Below are 22,355 nucleotides of genomic sequence, written 5' to 3' on the forward strand. Positions count from 1 at the left end.
ATTTTGTTATTCATTCCCCGAACTTCATTTTATATTCCTGACCCCGTTTACCACTCGTTTCTTTGGGTCCTCAAAAGTGATTGATGCCTTTAGAGGAACGACAACAAATCAACCAGCCTATGGTACGTATGTCGATCTCCTCCAACAAAAAGAAATATGTAATGTCCATACAGTATTCTCAGCACACAATACTTTCAAGCAAGCACTCATCATCAACGTGTAAGTGTTGCGTGGGTCAAATGTATACACAGCGGTAATAATTCAGAAATACAGGAAAACGACGTATACGTATTTATTGGTAAATCTTGACAAGTGTCACAGACCTTGTGCCTATGTAGTATTTGTAAATCTATGTTAAACGAGGCCTTACGTCCAATTCTTATCTAAGATGAATAATAATCTAAATATATATATTTTTCTTCTCCTTGAAACCTTAAGATGATATCTGTGCGTCCGCCGGACAGTTGTGCGGAATCACACCGTGTGTTCCTCTCAACGACAACAAATACTTCACGTGTCACTGCGGAGATGACCGTTACTTCAATGCTACAGCTCAACGGTGCTACCGTAAGTACATCGACTACCCCTCCCTTTCCCCCTCCCCTCTTTTATTTTTCTCAAGCATTAGTGTTTCTTTTACCCAATAAGCAAGTTTAATGAAACTGTGATATCACATGGAGATGTGCGCAATTCTAGTTGCTGCTTGAGCGCGTTAATTGCCTTTCCTCTGGTCACTGTGGTCGCAGATCTCGATGCTTGTTCAGCGATGCTATGCCATCCTGGGAAATGCATCGACAACGATGGAAATGACGTGGCTAGGTGCAACTGTGCTGGAATACATGGCATGACCGAAGAATGCCAAGGTATTTATCAAGTATTAGTTAGCTAATTGGTTCATAAGTAATAATGTAATAATAAGTTAGTGCTAATAATGAAACATAATTATTATTATTATTTATAATTGTATTTAATTTTTTGCATTGATTCCCTCAATGCATATTATGCCTAAACAAATGCATGCTGACCTTCATCGTGAATAAGCTGCCCAAGCGACATAAATTACAGTGGGTCCTAGCAAGGACAGCAGAGCTTATGTCAAGCCAAAGGAGCAAGCGAGCAAGAAAAATAAAAAAGAACACGAAACTCCGACCAAATGTGTAGACAAGAATAATAGCAATATGCGCTATGCTTTATGCAGGGGCGTTAGATTGATAAAAATTAAAATACGCTGAGCGTGACACGCCACTGAAGGCCAGCAGATTAGTAGAACAAATCGAGTACGAATTCCCCGCTGGTGAACCCACATAAAATGAAAAATATTGGATAAGTGAAACACACGTACTTTCAGAAGTATTGAACGAATTTCGTACGCGGACAAAGTGACCTCGAATATAAACGCCATCATATCGCTGACACTTTTCTCCGCTTACGTACATGTCATACTTATAATTTCCCTTGCTCTTTTCATGCGGTAGTATTGGTATACTTGCGTCGTATTTGCTTGTGTCTGAATTTTCCGATGTGACCACTTTCTTTTTTATGCTGTTCCCTGCCATTGTGAATGACGAAGTTTGTTCTTATACTGTCTTGTTTTCTCTTACGTTATAATGTTTTGCACTGTGTAATTTCTTACATCACTGTAAGCTTTCTTGCGCTAATGCATTATAAATGCTCATTTTACCTAAATGCCCCCCACACACCCTCCCACCTCATTTATAGGTAATGCGTATGAAACGTCTTCTTTCATTGCAGTGGATCCAGCATTCAGGGATGAGTGCGTCAAAAGCGGCGGTGAACAAAGCCTTGACCGCGATGGTCGGCCGCACTGTGTTTGCCCTCATGGCACTGAACTTGAGGACGACACTTGTAAATGTGAGTGTATAGCCCAATCTTGTCCGCATCCAGTGTCGGCTGCTAACGTCTTTGCGTGATAACCTCACACGTGGTTGCTGCGGAGGCAGGGGTTTTATATGCGTTCCACAAAAATGGAGGTACGTAATTAAGCTTCGCCGCATACCTTTGATGCATCTCTATATGCCAACTGGACTCCGTCGAAGAGAGGCGACTCTGCTTTATCGCTTATGGCTGGGGGTGGCTTTCACTAAATCTTACTCCTTCCGCATTGGAATGGCCGACAACGATCTCTGTAATGCCTGTCTTTGCGAGGAGACGCTGGAACATGTTCTGTGCGACTGTCCTGAATATAATGTTCAGCGACAGTCCCTGGCATCTGTTCTAGCGCGCCTTGACAGTAGACCATTGTCCCTCGACACGATTTTCACATGCCGCCGACAGAAGATATCGCAGGTGAAGGCGACAAAGGTACTACTTCGTTTTTTGAAAGAGACGGGATTGGACGAGCGGCTGTGAGAGTGATGTCGCGTACTATGCCAGATTGATGGACTCCAACGGACGATGTGTGTGTGCTGTGCTATGTGCTCTCTCTCCCTCTCCCCCTTCCTCATCTTTAATCTCCCCCATCCCTCTCCCATGTGTAGGGTAGCAAACCGGTTAAGCCAAACTGGTTAACCTCCCTACCTTTCCTTCTCCACTTTTTCCTTCCTTCCTTCCTCCTTCGCCGCATACGCATGTGTATTGCGGTGGGACCATTTAGTTCGCGAAAATAAACATACCTTCGGACGGAGGCCTCGGGAGAGTACCTCAGATTGAAATAAAGCGGGCGACGCAGGATCTCTGGGACATGTGAAGGACTTAGTGGGGATTCAGGGAGGTCTAGGGGCCGAGATCTTGGCGAGCCCTACTAAATACTGACACGTTGTTCGCGCGTAGTACTTGCGCAAGATACCACTTCCCTTCACCGCAATGCATTGTGTAAGCTTCACCGCATTATACAACTGTACTGCGGCAAGGCCGTTAAGGCGTGCATACATATGATCCTTGCCGCTACGGCATCTAAGGCTGGCACACCTGCATAGAAATGACGAGTGATGAACTGCAATCTCACAGCAGGATAATAACGCGTGAAAATTAGTGTGCATTTGCTTTCATAAGGCCCAGGAGGAGACGAGGACGAGGGGCAGTTATGCCTCTTCGATACATGTCACGCGCCAGAATTACACCGTTCCCTGGACCACGTTGAAGAAGCAGGCTGATGCTAAAGATTTTTTTATAAAAAAATCTCTATTGTTAAAAAAACACCATGTATATACCAGGCGTCTCTGCGAAGACATTAAGCATTTTTAAAAAAAACGCATGTGACAAATAGCACAAGTTCAGTCTTTGAACTTGTCTACTCGATGAGGCGACATTACTTACGCAAGCAACCGAAAGGCATAACCAACTAATTTAAAAATTCCCTAATTAAGTTTCTAACTGATTACCTTACGGCCCAAATTCTATTTTACAAATTGTAGTGGCAGTGCCGCTTGGAACGAATTCTCAGGTGACACCAGTTTCGAAATCAATAATTCCTGAACTTTGTCAAGAAATACATTCGCGATCCATTTTTATTCTGTGCTCCTATGCATAAAACGGCGTTTTGTTAAAAAAGTAAGTGGAACGACAGTGCATTTCTACCGCCAGTTTGACGGCGCATTTCTCTAAAATGGTGGGATCCACAGAATTCTTTGTAAGTGGATATGTCTTGCAGTCTTACCGGATACAATTTGTGAATTGCATTATGTGCCATAAGAGGAAGCTTTACCAGGGTGCAACTCCGATGTGGCCTATTCAAATACATGTAAAACGCAGAAACGCTTTTCTGAGGTCGCCCCGGGGCTGATCTTAATGAAATTTGTTGCATTTCAGATAGAAAGTTAAATTATAGTGACTGTTGCAAGCGGAATCTTGATTTAGTGGTTGAATTTTGTTGAAAAAAATTTCAAGAATACGAATGTTCGAAAAATATAGAAGCACGAAGTTTACAAAATAATAGTTCTGCATCAAGAACAGATACCGCGGTTCTGTAAACGGCATCCATTAAATCATTCAAAGCGAACCCATTCAAAATGCAATTTATATCTTACGTGACTTTGTTACGTTGTGTGCAAAGATACTGCAAAGGCTGTATTTCCATATTACTAATATTTTTTGGGATTCATATGTAACACGTTAATTTTGTCCGCTTTATATGTACTGTTACAAGCAATTCACATAATTGTGATATTATTTTTCATTGCTAACAGAGTTGTAAACGGGATACTTTCCTTTTCTGAAAATTTTCCATTTTTACCATTTTTAATAAAACTTTGACAGCCGATATCAAAAATTCGTAACCAATAGTTACTAGATTTAAAGTCTTTCTTTTAAATGCAACAAACCTTGTGAAATTTAGTGCTGGGATTGCCGACAAAAACGAATTCTCGTTTTACACGCGTTTAAATAGGAGCACCCGAACCAAAACTTCCTTTTAAGGTAATTAGCTAACAACATAATCATTTAAATCTTCGCAATTGTCTGATCGTGCATTTCGATTTCTCGTGCTAGTAACGCTCACCTAAGCATCAATATCAGCTCAAGGAGTAGAACTGCGCTATGCTACACAGGCGACTTTAAAAATTGCTTAATGTCTTCGCATAAAAACTCGGTATACAAATGGAGTGCGTATACGTATTGAGAACTGCTTATTCCTTTTCCCCCTTTTTTTTTTCCTGCGGTACGGGAGTGGCCTTTATGGGAGGCGCACTTTACGTTAATTCGTACATATTTACTTCGACAGCAAGGCGTACAAAATTTGCCCAACTTTTTTTTCCTAATTCTCGTCTCTAGCAGAACGTCAAAAATTATAAATGAATATTTCGTGACGTCACTACAATGCTGTTGATAAAGATTAAAATGCAGCTACGTATTATTGAGATCGGTGAGTCAGGGTATCTTAGCCAGATTTTAACGATTTTCCATATAATGCCACCCCGTATAAATTATTTCACTGCTGTGAGCCATTAGTGTGTCGAGATACGACCGTTCGTGACAAACGTGCAGCGAAATATATCCAGAATACGACAGAAGGGCTCATTTGCTTCGGCAACGAAAATGAACAGGCTGAGAAATATGGTAGTTATTACCGCGGCGATGTACCACTAGAGGCACAAAACACGTGAACGTTGTCAGAAATACAATTCATGTTATTTTTTTTTTCGTTTCCCAGCCATCGCCTGCTTGTTTCCGGACTTTACGTGCAAAGATATCTGCAGCAATGCCAAGCTGAGAGAAGATAACCGCTGTTGCCAGAACTGGGAGGCAGGCTCGTGTGACGGTAAGGCTGAAATATTTACAACGCATCGGCAAGCATTAAAAGTTTCGTTGACTGTAAACTTGGCTTCGTGATCTAGTACTCAAATAGTATGCGTCATTGTAATTCTGTTTATTGAAACGTTTTAGCCGCACGCCAAACGCAGCTGGTAATTAATGTGACAAATAACTAGAACCAGAAAACACCATGGAATCTGAGCTTAAGTATGTAAGTAAATTAAAGACGAATATGTATTTGTCTTGTTTGCAGCCCATTATGAAGAAGGAAGTTTCTGCCTACCAGGCACTATTGGAAACGGAAGCATCTGCACAAGTACGTACATGTTTTCAGTTATGGTTACACTACTGCACTGAATCTACTTCGTTAATAATGAAGGGTTAATCATTGATGCGTGATAGTTATTATGAAGTGCTGACTTAAAAAAGACAGAATTTTTAAAACGTTTTCTCTTTTGTCAAATAACACATCACTATTTTTTGTTATGTCGAAAGAGAGAGGGAGAATAAACTTTATAGAAGACAGCACGGGAGGGAAGCGAGTGTAGGTAGCGCCTTCGCTCTGCAGTGGGCTGTCCCCTCGGTTCAGGAGTCCATCGGCATTAGCTGCACTGCTCGTTCGGTTGACCATGTTGTCCAGGTGACCTCGGTGACTCCGGGAGTCGGAGCTGGACAGCGTCGCTTCTCATTGCCGTGTAGTGAGGTGTGGTATGGGTGTGAGGTCCGGTGTGCTTGCGCATACCCATAAATTGTGGTAGAGCACCGCGCATTCATCGCAGTGTGAGCGTTTATACTAATAAATGTTATGTCGAGATTACTCCTCGACCCCGCCATTCCCACCAAAACGTTACATGGAATGGCGTACGGGCACAAACACGTCTTTATTCTTCACACTAGTCACGACGTCCTAATTTCAGTGCTTTTTCTTTTATTTGTATTTACTCATTAGCAGTATCGGGTGACACAAGTGCGTGTAAGGTAGGTGATTATACAAGCCATATGGAATTCAAGACTGGGTGTATAAGATGAACAAAGTTTCGCTTTCTTTCGCTTTTGCGCGCTTTACTTCTTATACTTGTCCTCCGCTTATACTCGCAGCAATAAGGTTTAGGCTGTCCTTCCACTCTGATTTCTTCATTTACGCGGAGCCCTATCAATGAAGTTCGGCCATGTTTATTAGTATGCCTGCCGTTTTTGTACCTAAATGTTAGCGTAAGTAACGTGCACACACGGAGGGGCCCCTGCAGTCCATGCAGTCTTGTGCTCACCGAAATGAAATACCGACCCTTGAGCAACAGGGCTCAGTTGCCTTAGCTTAGCTTTTTCTGTATAGGCGTGTCGTTGTTTTGTGTCATGTAACCCTGAGCTTCTGCGTAAGTCTCACCTATGACACGAAATTTTCGATGACGTTAGCTCGAGTCAGGTGCCACTATTCACACCTCCTGTCTATTCGAGATGACAAAGTCAATATTGTTGTCTCATACTCTAGTTATTGTATTTCCTTGCTGTAGTTGAAACACAAACAACTTCAAAAAGAACGAAAAATCACGATGTTTACGCCTTGAACATGAAGTAAACAGTACCAAGACTGAAATCCTAGCATTTTTTCTCAATCGTCTTCACATATTGCTCACCACCTGTAGAATTGTTTCAGCCTTTCACGAGAATGTGTCCAGTGAGATTCATGTTACCTTATATCAGCACCGGCAGGTAGAGAATAATCTGACGGAAAATCAATCTATTCTTGAGGAGGAAAAAAATGTTCGCTTGTACAAGGGTGTCATGACGAGTAACCGGCGCATATCCTATCTGTTTTTTCGCGTCTCTCCCTCCGACTGAGTTGTGTCGCATTGCCGAGATAGGCCATGGAAAAAGGCCTTGAGAGGAAGCTTCAGCTTGGGGCCAATTCTAATTTTCATATTGAAATGCTTGTGGGACGCGAAAGTGCTGCCAAATTGAATTAAAATTATCGCATTTAAGAGAGAAGGCTGAACCGTAGCAACTGTAGAAAGCATAATTATCATTTACCGAGTCAAACTTTGTACAATAATAGCCAAAAATCACCAACTTAGAAATAAAACTGAATCACTACGGCGACAAATCCGTAACTCAGCACCAAAAACAAGTATCTCAATCCTGTGAACTGCATCTGTTAACTCATATACCAAATTTATTCGCTTCAGATGATTTAACAACTTACCCAAGGTTAGTACAATGTTCGCGAACGTTTTGCAAATGGCAATAAATGGCATATTTCAGAGTGGTGTTACATGTCTGAATAAGTTTAAATTACAGCACTCTGAAATCATGTTTTTCTTATTTTTTTCTGCCTTTTTATTCTTTTTTCCTACTCCAAAACTATTCGAAGCAAGATACTTTCTTAGAGTTGGTAGATTTAAACCTTTTCTTCTAAATGTAAGCAACATGATAAAATTATGTGCAGTGAGTGTCCACTCAGAACAATTTATTTGTTCCCATTTATTGTAGGTTACAGCTCCTGAGATAAACTTCCTCTTAAAAGTGATTTGGCTGCCTACATTCGAAGACTTCCAACTAATTTTCAGTTGATTGGCACAGAGCAGTGTGATTGTTACATTAAGCATGGGCTTGACTTATTTTCTACACAGACGTATGCGCTGAGGACTCACTTGGGCCTGTCTGCGAGCACGGTTGCACATACGAGAACTCATCAACTCCTGACTATAAGTGCAAGTGCGAGGACAAGGACGAGTTCGCTGCCGATGGACGGACGTGCCAGGGTAATTTTCTACAATTTGCAATGCCCTTCAATAGATAAAAAACGTAACTGAATCCTACCCCTTAGTTCACCACGTAATTATTTGACTATCAACTACATTTCATATCATATAGCAAAAATAAATCGCAGTGGTTTCCACTAAAGGATGTAAATACTGAATACGCCCAAAGTGATTATTAGCCAGGAAAAGTGAAGTAGCGAGCTAAAACTGAGAATTATTTTGCAAAAGTGCAAAAGCACCTAAAAAAGAATTCCTTCTTCTTTTTTTTATTCAAGCGGAAAGTAATTTTGCATTAACCCATCCACTATTACTCATTACTTTGTTATATAGGGGTAAGAAAGTACATGCTTCTCCAACTAAGCTTGCATTAAGTCTTCACAATATCAACATTTAAAATATTTGCCGTGACCCGCACAAACGTTGAGCACAGTCTAATCAAATAAAGTTTCATTTCGCCATTATTTATGTGGCACTATCACAAATCTCATGGCTCTTTATCGCCTTTCTGTTCTAAAATTTTCATCAATTACACTGCATATATTGTAATATAGGTACCGACGCGCAGAATTTGCGCTCCCTCGTGGTGGCCACCGCGTTAACTTTTACGTGGTGAGTTTTGTAGTAAGCTCAAAAGCCAAACAGCGATCACGTGTAATCGCATTTGGGAGCTATCGAAAGTTGACCGCAGTAAAGTAGGTGGATAAGCACGTTTAAGCATTCACCCTACGCATTCTGTAGGATCCGACCAAATTAGGCTTGACCAAGCGTCAAATCTAGCGCCATGAATTGCAGAGTGGTTAACCAGAGTAACCGTCCGCTATTATAATCTGTCTTGGGGAGGCGGGTTAGATAAGATTTCTTTTCTTTTCTTTTCTTTATTTATTTATTTAAGACATTCCTTACAGAAATGCCTTGGGGGACGCGACAAAAGGCACTGAACGTGCCTGACTGGGCCTCGCCACCCTTGGCAGCAGCAGTCACACAAGAACAATAACAACAAAAGTATTCACTACAATACGCTCAATTTGGAACACGGTAGAACTTAAACATCAATAAGTGTTCCTCATCAATAACATAAATCAGTAACATAATAACATAAATACACATACACATCAATAACATAAATACACATATAATTAGTTACATTGTACAGGTGTGTCGCAACTATCGTCCTAGCACAGAAAAATATATCCGACTTTAACAATAAAAAGCCAAGACACAGAGTAAGAGGAAACCAACTGGGATCAGACCTGCAGGATTTTTAGTCTGTGTTAAGGAAAAAATTTTTGAGCATTTTTCTGAAAATGTGCACTGAGGTAGCTGTAACGAGCGCTTCAGCAATTTCCGGATATTCGTTGAGAAGGTCTGGTATCGTAAAGCTTAGTTTTTGATCGCCATATTTTGTACGAGAACGTGGCCTGGGTATTAAATTCTTTCGTAGGCTGTACGGACCAGGTTTCACTTGATATTTGATTTGAATAGGTGTTGTTTGGTGCTGATGCAATATTTCCAGGGCCAAGTTGTATTTATACAATTTGTGAATAGGCAGTATTTTATAAGATTTAAAAAAGGGTGTAGTGTCTTCAGAAAGTTCTAAATTTCCGATTGCACGCACCGCTCGCTTTTGCAAACAAAAAAGACTGTCTAGGTTGGTCTTAGTCGTTGTTGACCATACTAAGAAACAGTAACATAACCGGGAATGAAATAGCGCGTAGTATATCTGCCTTTTCACCGCAGATGGGATATAATATCTCACTTTATTTAGGATTCCAACAGCTCGCCCTAGCTCACTTCGGAGCTTGTCAACGTGACGCGTCCATGAGAGGTTTTCTTGAAATGTCACCCCCAAAAATCTAACTGATACAGCTTGTTCGATGGTAACGTTTTGAAATTTTAAATCCAAGTTTATAGTCGGGTGGTGTCCTCGCGGCCGGAAGAGTAAGTATTTCGTTTTGCTGATGTTTAATTGAAGTCTGTTAGATTGAAGCCACAAATCCAGACCTGTTAGCCATTCGTTAGCTCGATGAAATACCTCTCTTTCATGAGCACCTGTGAAGAATGTGAAGATGATGAGAAAAGAAAGGAAAATGTGAAAAGAATAAACTTTCCTATGCTCACCCTAATTTTGTGTTACTCTGCTTGGTGATATAAAGCATTTCCTCTGAAGGAGTTTCAACTTTAGGCCTTGATTTTTTTTATGCCGCCTGTAATTGATTTAGCAGATATCTAATTGTGGTTTGAGGTTGTGTAATCAGCGATTGTGCTTACTGATACTGAATACATACGTTGGTTTTATGCTGCAGCTAGAGTTGAGTGTAACGAAGAGGAAGCACGAAGTTGCGAAGAGAGTGGTGAAATATGCGTTATCAAAGATGGAGAAGCTTCGTGCGAATGCCCTTTGGGCTACGCAATGATTGGTGGCGTCTGCTCAAGTAAGCACATTCTTATGCATCTACCTAACTATCAGAACAATCAACTTCGCTATACTGAAGTCGTGGTTACAGAATCGTGAATTGTAATTATAGCTACAATGCTATAATGTAACCATAAATTAGCCAACACTAGCAATGGTAGCTGAGTGAATTCTATAGTACAGTCAAACCTGAAGATTGAATTATTAGTGCAGTCGCGCTTACATTTCGATCCAGAGAGCAGTGATGGTTCAGAATTAGAAGCAATACAATTGCAAGTGTTGCATATGTGTGTTCATTCTTTAGATCTTTATTTTTTTGCACTAGTATGATGCAGAAAATCTCGATTAGTGCAAAATCTTGCACCATAGGCAAGTTTGAGAAGGCGCTACTGATGTCAACAGCATGCAGCAAACAGACATCCACCAGATGTGAAAGTTTTTGTACCTTGAAGCAGCCAGCTTGGCCGGTTAACGACGGATGGTTTTTAAATTATTGCTGTCAGTAAAAGTCATGCTGTGTAAGAGCACTATCCATAACAGCGCTGACGCTACTATTGTCCCTCGACTTTAAGCTATGTGCTTTTAAAGGTCAAGTATGTGTGAGATTTATGACACTGTTTATCTAGAAATAACCTGAATATGCTTCAAGTGATAAAGTAACGTAACGACCACGCATCATCAAAAGCAGTAGCTTAAGCCGCCATCGATGTAGTCACCCGTTAGGCCATATTGTCTGGTTTGCACGGGTCTTGCGATGACAGGAATTGGTAATTCAATAAGCTTGTCACTTTAGGGCAGCGTAGGCCTGTGATCTGGATTGAAGGTATGTCTGAGACTGAGTCGTATAAGCCGGCGTCTTATTTCATATGTACGACAGCAGGCTCAGTTTAAACAGCGAACCGAAGAGATATGCGGTGAGCTTTCTGTAGTCTGGCTCTTTATCAAAGCAGAGTCGTTGACAACTGTTGTGTACGGGGTGATAATTTCTTTAATTTTTCCGGAATTTTTTAAAAAATTGTCCCTTGCATATAACATAATTCGAGACCTTGAGTTGCATTATTCAGGGAGGTGGACATTACTAACACGAGAAATTGAAGCACATGTGCAACTAAGTAAAGAGCCTATTAATTAACTTCTTAATTACTTCGCAGCACATATTGTAATTTTTCAATATTGCAAGCATTCAAGGCGTATACACTTGGAATGAATTTATGAATTTACAGAATGACACCTGTCTGGAGATATGCGCCATAAAACTCGCCGTTAAAATGCACTGTTATTCCACTTGCATATTTAACAAAACATTGTTTTATGTACTGAAGCACAAAAGTAACTAGAACGCTTAGGTATTTCGTCCCACACTTTGGGAAATAATATCTCGAAACTGATGTCATTCTGGAGATTCATTTCGAATGGATACGTCTTGCACAGTCACCGGCTACGATTCGTAAATAACGATATGCGCCCTGAAGTAATTAATTAGGAAGTTAACTTGCGATCTTATTAATTACTTTAACATGTGTTTCGATTTCTCGGGCTAGTAATTTCCGCCTCTTCGAATGTTACAGCTCAAGGACAAGAATTATGCTATCTGCCATAGGCGATTTTTAAAAATTCCGCAGAACTTAAAAATGATCACCCCTTATATGAACAGCAGAGCTGAGTATTCGTACAGTCTCAAAAGGCGCCCAGTGATGCAGTGACTTAATTCATTTTTATATTCCAGACAAATGCTCGCTCAAATGTCAACCTTCGCTAAGTAAGTGTATCATTGATTCACAAATGGAAACATGTGTCTGCGAGTATCCCCTGAAATGGGACCATGCCAAACAGCAGTGTATTTTAGGTAAGTGATACGTCAACGCTCGACATGAGTACTCCATTAGTTTAGAACAATGAAATGCATACGCGCCATCCTAGCACATCAAGGTACATAGTAAGAGGAGAGTTGTTAGCTGAATGTGAAGCTGAAATTCCTTGTGCCTGCTCCGCCTATGCGCTGCTTCTCAACACGCTTAGCCCTAAATGAGCACAGCACACTGCCAGGTCTCATTGCGTATCGTCGCTTCTACAAGATTCTGGGGAAGTAAACCTATCAAAGGCACACGGCTGGTGAGCTTAAGGTTGCAAGGCGTAAAATTGCTTTATTGAAGGCTCTTTAAGGGGCTTTTTATGTGCCTGCGGAGAGAGAGAGAGAGAGAGATAAAATATCTTTATTGAAAAGTCCCTGCTGGCTTCGAAAGGCGAACGGAGAAGCTGGGAGGCTAACCCCGTGTAGTTCCCCTTTCGAGGCAGACCTCCGAAGCCGCAGTGGTGTGAATCGCGCTACCCGGATTTCAATCCACGCCAATGTAAGCACCTCTCTATCAAGACCGAAAACTGTGCTAGCTGGTGCGGAGTATACTTGATGCTGGGTATCACGAGAAGACAACGCGTGTGAATCCAAGAGAGCGTTGACTAGACGTAGCGGACGCTGAGTACTGCTGCCATGACGAAACCTGGCCGAACCTGGCGCAGCTTCGTTCCAAATACACCATCCGCGCTTACTTTGTGTAGGCCAGAGGGGCAATAATTTTTTTAAGTTTGCGAGATGAAGTAGCCCTGTGCTTGGTGACATCTACTTAACCGTGGTTGTTGTCACATGGCCTTTCTTGGAGCTTTCACACATCGTAAAAGAAGCAAAACGGTCAACTCTAGCAGTCCAAGTAACATTGGCGGCGTGTTTACACTAGCTTTAAAAGCCGAGCTGTGAGGAGACATCAAACGTTCTGACTGTGGAGGTAGGTCTCTTATTACACCAGTACGTGCAGAATAGTCGTTTGTGCCGCACGTGCAGAGCCAAGGTGCGAATATCGCAGTTTACTAAATGAGAGGCCAGGCTTCTGTGCCACCGTGACGATTTCAGACACTTTTGTCTTCCTGTCCAATCAAGCTCAACACAATGAAGAGTTTCAAATGGTATGCTCTCATGGCACTCGGTCTGTTTTTTAGGGCGTTGGAGAATGGGGAAGTGGAGTTTATTCAAACTTTATGAATACATGTACCCTACAGGAGGAGGGGGAAAGGGAATGTTCCTGACGAGGTCCATCCCTCAACCAGCTGTCATAGCACTTGGCAGCAGCAATGCCACTTCGTTGCAGAGTGAACAGAGTGATGAGATCTTCATCTCGAACACTTTCTAGCGGTGGAGATTCAGTTCGGTCATACAGCGCCACTTACAAACGATACATTTAACCACCACTCTGTAAACTATTTCGGGGTTATTTAACAGGAATACACTCATAAATAAGATTTTCGGTGTGCTTGTTGATGTTGAAAAATGTATTAACTGAAATGAAATTGTTTGCGCACCATAATTTGTTCTGACCAGCAATGTTTTACCAGAGGAGCGTCGCCTCTAAATTAGTTTGCACGTATAATTAGAGGTTCGAAATAATTATTTTTTTGCTGTTAGTCGCTTGATTATTTGTGAAGCTCTTCGTAAAACATCAATGCGCCCCTGTGTTACTTGTGCAGGTTTGATTATAGTACATGTGGCGTTATCTTCTTCCATAGTCAGTCACTATATTTATTTTGGCAATGACGTTGCGAGCAATAAGAAAACCTGCGCTTATAGCAAATTCATTTCTGCAGCTAGCAGTTTAAATGCATTAAATTACGTAACTCATCCCGTATTGGGCCACAGTATAGTGAAGCTTTATGTTCGCAACTCTTGCTTTTTTTATTTATGTGTGCTTTTGTCATGTTTACTATATGCAGACAAGCAATTTCTTTACATCACAACCTTCGAGCAATATCAGAGTTCCGTAACTGCCACTACATACACGACACGCAGTTGTGCCAAGATTGGGCAGTTGATTGATCAAGCGGTAAGTTTCACCTGTATTTCTCTCTGAAATAACAAGGGGAATCATAAACAAGATAATTGCTCGAACGACGATGCTTAACAATGAATAGCGCTTACTGCCTTTTTTAATTTTTTTAGTTTGTCAAAAACTTCGTAAATAATATTGAAAATATGGGATAGCGACATGGCCATCGTTCTATACGTTAGGTCATTGCTGCCATGAAAAAGTTGGATCCTAAAGATAAACTGCTCACACACGATGCTCAAGTGCTGAGAAAACTATTCAACTGTACTGTAAGAGCCGACCTCATAGGCACTGATGCCCCACATATGCGGCGCGTTAACGAGATTTGCAGCCGGGTCCGCGATTTAGTATAGCGATGACTTCCCCTTAATTATACGCCACTCTTATCCTGCACCGTTCACGATCAGCTGAGGCCATTGATAACGCGGGCAGAGCATCACTCTGACCACCCACGAAACGCGAAAAGAAAACGAACCCAAAGGAGCATCGTTACAAAACCGCTTTCAAGGACTCAGCCTCAAAGCCGGAGAGAGCTCGACAATGACTGTGAATAGGAATCCTTTAATAGCGATTTATTTCTCTTTCCCAAAGGCTTGGTGGATTTGCGATAAAGTTACGAAAGCTTGCAGAAAATAATGGATTCACAACAGGCAAGCCGTGATGTTACGCGATATTTAAAGTTTACTGGTGATTACAGATGAGAAACCTATATGGCAAGAATCTCATAGCTACACGACTTCTGAAGTGCGGGTGAGTACTTGTTAATCTTGTTGTTTTTGACGCTGCTATGGCACGCGAAGACATATCTTTTGTCAGCCTCCAACTTCCTTTAACCTGTTCTAATAGCTTCCGTGAGTGTCGATGCACATTAATACAGACTATGATCCATGGAGCAAATGTGTGAAATTACCATTTTGAAAAGCTCCAAATATTATTCTTCATGATGATTGTAAATGAAGACCAATACCCCTAATAACAGAGCAATTAATAATTTATAACATAATGTCTGACACTCCTTGCATTCTAAATTGGAAGTTTTTTTTTAATTATGTCAATATTTGAGCTCTTATCAAAACCAATATCATACTTACAGAAATGATTACTGAAGCTATATCTAACAGATACCAAAGAATTCTCCTTTCTACGTTTTAATATTAACGATGGCTGCATACAACCTTATAAGCTAAGCTAGTCAATAAAAATTTAACCTAATAAATATAAGAGTAATCAGCTACACAAGACAAAGTTAATCGAAAGAGGCACAGAAACACCAATGGCTGTCTAATAAAAAGCATATTTTGGGTTGTTTTCATCAGATACCTGATGAAATGCTTTTAATGTAATTAGAATATTTGAGAAGTTGATTGACTGATTAAGACTAATTATCAAATTCGGCGGAATGAAACAAATCGTTTGAGTATCTCCAAGCGACGACAAACGTTACCTAGGTTCTGTCCAGCTACGTGGTATTTGCATATTCTTTTTTTTAAATTCTGGCTAAAGTTAGCTGGGACACCCTGTATAATTGCCATCGCAATAACACAAAAGTTAGCACAATATGCTTTTTTGAAGAATCTGCTGTGTGTCTGTGAGAAGTACGCCGTGACCATAACCACGTTGGTGTATTGTGTTTCCGAGAAATTCACGATGATTTCATCATGTGCTCTACTCTTCCTTTGAACTGACGGTGTTTTTTATTCTTAAAATAAATTCTTTAACTTACTATCCCAAACTACGGCCTGAGAGAAACCTTGATGGTAGGGAGGGTAAGAAAAAGGGAGGAACTTCGTGTTCATCATCTTGTGACCTGCTCACGACCTGGTGAACTTGACCAGCTTACTTTGTGTAAAGCGAACCCAGATCATGTTATACGAGCATTCTTGCGTTGTGCATCTATGAGATTGCGCCACCAAGGCCAGTAATCGAACCTGGCACCTCGTGTGCAGCAGCAGAACGCAATGTAGTGATAATACATTTTTCTGGCTTTTCAGTAATTACTGTGAAAACACAAAATTCGTTTTATCGGTTGTACTTACATTCCAAAGTCGCAAAAGAATTTTCTCAAGTATACCGATACTTAGCATGAATACACAAAAAAGTCACATATTCTACAAGTGCACACTGTAGCCCTCGCCTTTAGCTACCTGGAAAGCAATACTTATCAAATGGGGTGGTGCAAATGAAACTAGACAATGCACGAAGATGCCCACAAAAAATGACAAACCTTGAGCCTAGCATTCTAAACAAGACAAACATTCGTGGGAAAGTGGAGACTTGAAGTGATCCACCGTGGTTTGGTCTTCTTTTATATCAGTTTATTATAATGACAATGTTTCATGTCAGTGACCTTTATGTGCTTTGCTTTGAACTTAACTGTTTCAACATAGAAAGAGGCTACTTGTGCTTGTCATATGGTCATCCCATAACTCCGCATTGCACGTGATTTCTATAGATGTGAAACTTTACCTCAAATTATTCGTATGCTTGCAGAGTGTACTGACACGTTAACTTCTTTATCTTTTTCGGGTGGCCTTTTTTCACCGCCCAACCAATGTTATCGTACAGCGCCGGACGCGCCTGCATGTATCGGAAGTTTGTCGAATGTTATCGATAGCTCTATCCGCTGTCTGTTGTCATCGAGCCATGTGCAATCTGATTTCATGTATGCGCGACGCGAATGGCGTAGAACTTTCTGGAAGACACGCGGGCACCAGCGATTACTCCGAAACCTTCGATTACTGATGTATAAAAGCCGACGCGCTTGACACGCTGAGCAGATCTTAGCCAATCACCGACCGTGTTCGCCGCCATCGTTCTTTGAGAGCAGCCTGTTCTTGAGGGCACAGGTTCGCCCGAAAAAGCGCTAGTTTCGTCATTCACAGTTTTGCTGCCTTTTTCGCCGTCACTACTACGTGACAGTATGTAGTATGTTTCACTCAAAGCGTTTGACTATTTTAAGTTCTTTTTTTCTATTTGTTTTGTTCTCATCTATTGTTGTTTTTTTGTGTGTGCGTGTGCGTGTGCGTGCGTATGCGTGCGTGTGCGTGTGTGTGTGTGACTAACTTTGGAATAGCGGGCTCTTCAGTATCCACACTTCCGATACTGTCAGTTAATGAGAAACAACAACCGTGGTCGAACCAATGTTGCCTGTTGAGCCAACATTTCGACAAAAAGACTGCACTTTGTCAGGGATGATAATGATGATAAATAACAATCATAACTGCGGAAACAACAAGAGAGCAGGAAAGAATAATTCTGACATGTCCTTGCTGTTATTCTTTTTTTTTTCCTGGCAATATTCATAGAGAAGAGCACGAAGTGGAATTGTCATTTTCGGAAGAACCTGCACCAGCACTGTTGAACAGAATACACTTGTGCGAGAACTGGGATAAAACTAGCGGTTGCTTTTTTCCTCCTGCTTTGTACATCGTAAACGGCACTTCCTCAGGTAAGTCAGAACGCCTTATACGGTCCAGAGATTGTGGAATCTCGAGCAGTCATGTTAAATGCAATGATTCAAATTAAAGTAATGCAACACATCTGGTACAACTTCTATTCGACGAATTATTCTTACCGGTCACGTATGAAGTTGCAGTTCAATTTCGCCGCAGTCTACCTGACACACAGTTTGTGAATAGCGCTCTCTGCCACACTCCATGCCTATAGCACGGGCTATCATATCCCTCTTGCATATGCGCATGTTCTTAAGCCATTCTTGTTCATTTTTATGGTTTATTATAAATAGTTTCCAGGCACTATATGCGCTGTTGCCGCCTGCTCTCTTAATCGTGTTTCAACGTGTGAATCTCATTTAAAAAGATAACATAACACAAATTGGCCACATAGCTAAACAAAGTCCTCGCTTCTGCACCTCTGTTTCTCCCTAACCCGGCGCTTACTCGTATTTCGAGCAGACCCGCAGGCAGTGGATTTGTGCGACGCTTACCTGAACGACACCGAAGCGGTCTCCAGTGGCAGCCACATGTGTGTCAGTGAAGGAGCCGGAACGTATCTACTGCAGTGCGCCCTTGGTAGAGGCGCAGCTATTGTCCAGCAGGGTTCCCTGAAAGTTCAACGGTGCGATGGTAAGCTATATGAAACGCAAAGTTGCAGCTTTGCCCGTAATAGTAGAGGTTGTTCGACACGGTGTCACTTTGATTCCCACTGCGGTGTCGAATCTCGGCAGAACAACGTGCGTGGCCAATTCTTGCACCGCCTGGTGTGGTATCGTTTGGAGTACACAGTTGTAGAAGCGCACAAGCAATTTCATTTCAAAGAAAAAACTTTAGTCGGTGATGCCTGTAGTTACAGTCGCCTTGGTTTTGTATGTGGCTCTACCCGGTGGTGAAGCTGAGATATATGAATATTCCCCCCTTCTTTCCTATACAGGCTTTTTAAGGCTGACACCGGCTTCGTTTATATTTCGCCCCAGCCTTCTTATTCGTTGAGTTCTTGTGGTTATTGATATGTCGCGAGATCTAGTAGTCAATACGAACCATCTACTGATTGGTTGGACTGAATTTCTATTGCCAAAATTTGGCATAAAAGACAAGAAATAAAACAGGTGCCAGTAACCTGATTTTCGTACATCGTCGGGTTTGCGAGACACTGAAAATTGGGCTGTAGCACTGCTGGTGTGCGAACATGCCACATCCGCAGCGTTCTACGGGACAATGTTTGTCACAGTTAGCTGGAAAAATATGCAGCTATTGTAAATGTTATAATACACCGGTGGAGCCACCTAGCGAGACTTTGAGACTCTAACCCTTATGGTTTGTTATCATTGCGGCACCTCGTACCCTAGGGAGCTGCTTATTTTGCAACGCATAGCAGTAAGGCACAGGAGCATGTGGGAGTTTATAATACTGCAGGAATTTACATACAACAGTGAACAGTGAAAATGTAGGCGGTAAGAATATATATATATATATATATATATATATATATATATATATATATATATATATATATATATATATATATATATATATATATATATATATATATATATATATATGCACACACACTGTTCCTTTGGGTGTCCATCCATTTGTTTATTTAACGTTCGTGCCCTATTCAAGAATAGAAGTGAATTTTAACGGCAACACAACTGCAACACCGGAATTTCCCAACAACAAGAAGCGCACACAGTTCGTTTCATTCCTCGTTCTAGTTTGTTCGCGCCGTTTCATAAAGCATGGACAACTCATGAATAGAACCAGCTACAGTCGTAACGTAACCAAGATGCACGACGAAGTTATACAGATATGTGCTTAAATTCATGAATAAATGCGGCACTTAAACATTTTGCCAATTGTTTTCATGCTGTATTCTGGTGGCCTGTTTCAACACATCCTTACCAAAGATTCAGAAACAACAATCACTAGGATTTGTCTAAACGTACCTTTATATGACTTCAGATTGCAAAACGTTGAGTGAACGCTTGTCACAGTTATGGGGATGTCAAGTGGATACATGTTTTAACTATCATTCTGTTTATTGCAGAAGGTTGCCGTCCAAATCCATGCCCCCAAGACTGCATATGTGAACCAGACGCAACAACTTCATATAAGTGCAAGTGAGTAAAAAAAAAAGGAAACGATGTAAATATTTTATAGCTTGGACTCTCGGGTCAACATCTGTAACTCTGAAAATTCAAAACAAACAGACAAACAAACAAACAAACAGACAGACAGACAGACAGACAGATTCATTCATTCACTGAATACACTCCAAACCAAAAAGGTTGTTCTCAGTGTGATTTGTAACACTAAAAAAAAGCGCAGTATCCCCTCAGAAATTCAAACCCGTGAAGCTACAGCATCGGATGTGCAAACTGACTTAGATCATGACCCTATTTATATAGATGCTGCTACAAGAATATGAAAATTGTCGTTGATATGCCTCAACGTAACAATTAAAAAAGCTTAAAGAAAATAACATGCTTTTCATGGATCCCATATTCATCGTTACCAAATAGCCCACCTTTCGCAATAAAACAACTCTATCTTCTATACCCTCTTCTTCATTCATCGTTAATGACACTGACGTTTCGATCTCGTCCTTCAGCTGCAGGGAAAACACCACGATGGCTCCACTTAAGCCACACCATGAAAAAGCGTCAGGTAAGTGTTTAATAATTCTGCATAGAAGTTATGGTGCCTAAAGTTACAGCGAAGTTGCAGTGACTAAAGCACTGACCAATGTGATGGTTCAAGAACTGTGTGCATGGAAGGGCGGGGCTTTCATTTGAGATCAAATTAGTTGCTCTCGTTTCATGAGAAGCAGCTCTGCGCGATAGCTAATTTCAGTTCCGCTGCATTTCATGAAGGCAGAGTGTTCATTTCTCAATCAAGTGCAAAATATTTTACGGCGACGTGAGAAGAGAGGATTGCATAAAGTGTCGCTTGTGATTCGAACATACTTGATGCGAAGCACATCTAAAACAGGAACAAAAAACTAAAGCAGACACATACATAAAGCATAGACGAAAACTACGCGAGAAATATCGCGCTTTGGTCACAGAACCACTCTCATTGCAAAAACAGCTCCGTATAACAATACTGTCCCAACGAGCTACGCATTTGGGAGGGGCAACCAACACTAACGCGAACTTGAGCTGCACTGTACCATGCTTTATGTAGAAACAACAGCACTGGTGGCACTATATTGAAAAGGGCTCTTCAATCATAATACGCCTCCATATAGTTTAGGATAGCGATAAAGTCAAGTTTATATAATTCATATCGCTTATATCAGTTATATAGTATGGCTATAATAGTATGTTTGCCGCTATCTTAGATGTAGTTCGCCTCAATCATGTTCTAATCATATGTAAAACTTTATTGAAATAGTAAAGTCATCAACAAGCACTGTAGTCTTGAAGGAATGTTTGTAACGACTTGAGCATGAAATGCCTGCGTCGTTATTATGCCACTACCATGGCGAGTAAAGGCCAATTAATATGAGTTCCTTAAGCTCTGGTAAACATAATAATACCGCAAGCAAATTTCAATAGCACTGCTACCTATTCGGCGTAAAATAAAAAAAACAAGCGGAATCATACTGAACACGCTCGTAGCGCATAACGTGAGGTAAATATTATCAATCGTTTCGTTGCCTCTTGTATGTACCATCACCTCAACGGTCAATAATAATTTTTTGTCGCGATGATGTGCTCTTGCTTTAGGAGACAACCAAACGCTGTCTCACAAAATGCCGCGCTGATTGTTTCACAGCTCCAACTACGACGTCGGTAGCTCGAAAACCAAGTGGCTATGTCTGGGCGAGCGTGGCTATTGTTATCGGCATCTTGATACCTGCTGTTATCGTCGTCATTATGCTAATGAGGAGGAAGACGTGAGTGTTTCCTTCTTTCAAAAAAAAACAATAAGCTCTGTGACCTTTTTATAGAAGAAACAATTCGACCCTTTTTATTGTGTAGCCCCATTACTGCTGCAAAAAAACAATAAGAAATATTAGAACTACCTCTTGAAAGACCATGCCCGGGCTTAACAGAACTTGTGATTCTTTCCTTTGTGGCCTCTAGTCTGGACTTCAGACGCAGAGATGTTTGCTCCACTCTCCAGGAATTTCTTACTGAGTCCAATCAAATTCCTTCCTAAATGTGTACCTTTTTTCTTTTGTGTGTGTGTATGTGTACGTTTAAATCATTGATTATTGAATCTTACTGCTAATATCGCCCTCATTTTACCATATTACACCTTCAACGTAATTTATAACAGCCCTGAAAAATTATTTGTGGTTGTAACTTTGGAACAATCCATCCATTTCGTGCCCAATCCCCCATATTGGGTATGAGTCACATGTTCAATGGACAACAGCGAGTGGCTTCACAAGTATTACATTCTTTCTTTGCTCGCTTTCTTTTCTTCCTTCCAGATCGTACATAGTCACACCGGTGAAAAAAGTAAGCAGCAAGGTGAGAAAGAAAGAGTTTCGTGTTTCGCTTACAAGAAAATTACTACTCTTCCTATTGCTACAATTACTACATTATACTACATTACTGCAACTACTACAATTACTACTCCACTTATATGAGGCTGTTTATTCCATATGTAAATATAAGTGACAATGGAGCAG

The 22,355-nt window shown here is 41.0% G+C and overlaps 2 protein-coding genes across 3 annotated transcripts in view; one reads left to right on the forward strand and one right to left on the reverse strand.

The window, feature by feature from the left end:
- LOC135895812 (glycoprotein antigen BM86-like) overlaps positions 1–22,355 on the reverse strand; it is a 236,882-nt gene that overhangs the window by 192,728 nt on the left and 21,799 nt on the right. The window lies entirely within an intron of this gene.
- Positions 1–22,355, forward strand: part of LOC135895817 (glycoprotein antigen BM86-like) — a 28,394-nt gene that overhangs the window by 2,763 nt on the left and 3,276 nt on the right. The window contains exons 2-17 of one of the 2 annotated variants that reach the window (XM_065424013.1): positions 439–567; positions 747–863; positions 1,753–1,872; positions 5,108–5,215; positions 5,462–5,524; positions 7,836–7,967; positions 10,271–10,399; positions 12,107–12,226; positions 14,140–14,249; positions 14,950–15,002; positions 17,558–17,700; positions 18,164–18,337; positions 19,758–19,830; positions 20,322–20,377; positions 21,491–21,611; positions 22,155–22,194. In XM_065424013.1, the coding sequence (XP_065280085.1) occupies positions 439–567; positions 747–863; positions 1,753–1,872; positions 5,108–5,215; positions 5,462–5,524; positions 7,836–7,967; positions 10,271–10,399; positions 12,107–12,226; positions 14,140–14,249; positions 14,950–15,002; positions 17,558–17,700; positions 18,164–18,337; positions 19,758–19,830; positions 20,322–20,377; positions 21,491–21,611; positions 22,155–22,194 (1,688 nt within the window). The remainder of the gene's footprint in view (positions 1–438; positions 568–746; positions 864–1,752; positions 1,873–5,107; positions 5,216–5,461; positions 5,525–7,835; positions 7,968–10,270; positions 10,400–12,106; positions 12,227–14,139; positions 14,250–14,949; positions 15,003–17,557; positions 17,701–18,163; positions 18,338–19,757; positions 19,831–20,321; positions 20,378–21,490; positions 21,612–22,154; positions 22,195–22,355) is intronic. The other variant, XM_065424014.1, reaches the window with a different exon arrangement.

Source organism: Dermacentor albipictus, chromosome 4 (assembly GCF_038994185.2).
Source record: "Dermacentor albipictus isolate Rhodes 1998 colony chromosome 4, USDA_Dalb.pri_finalv2, whole genome shotgun sequence".
Taxonomy (NCBI): domain Eukaryota; kingdom Metazoa; phylum Arthropoda; class Arachnida; order Ixodida; family Ixodidae; genus Dermacentor; species Dermacentor albipictus.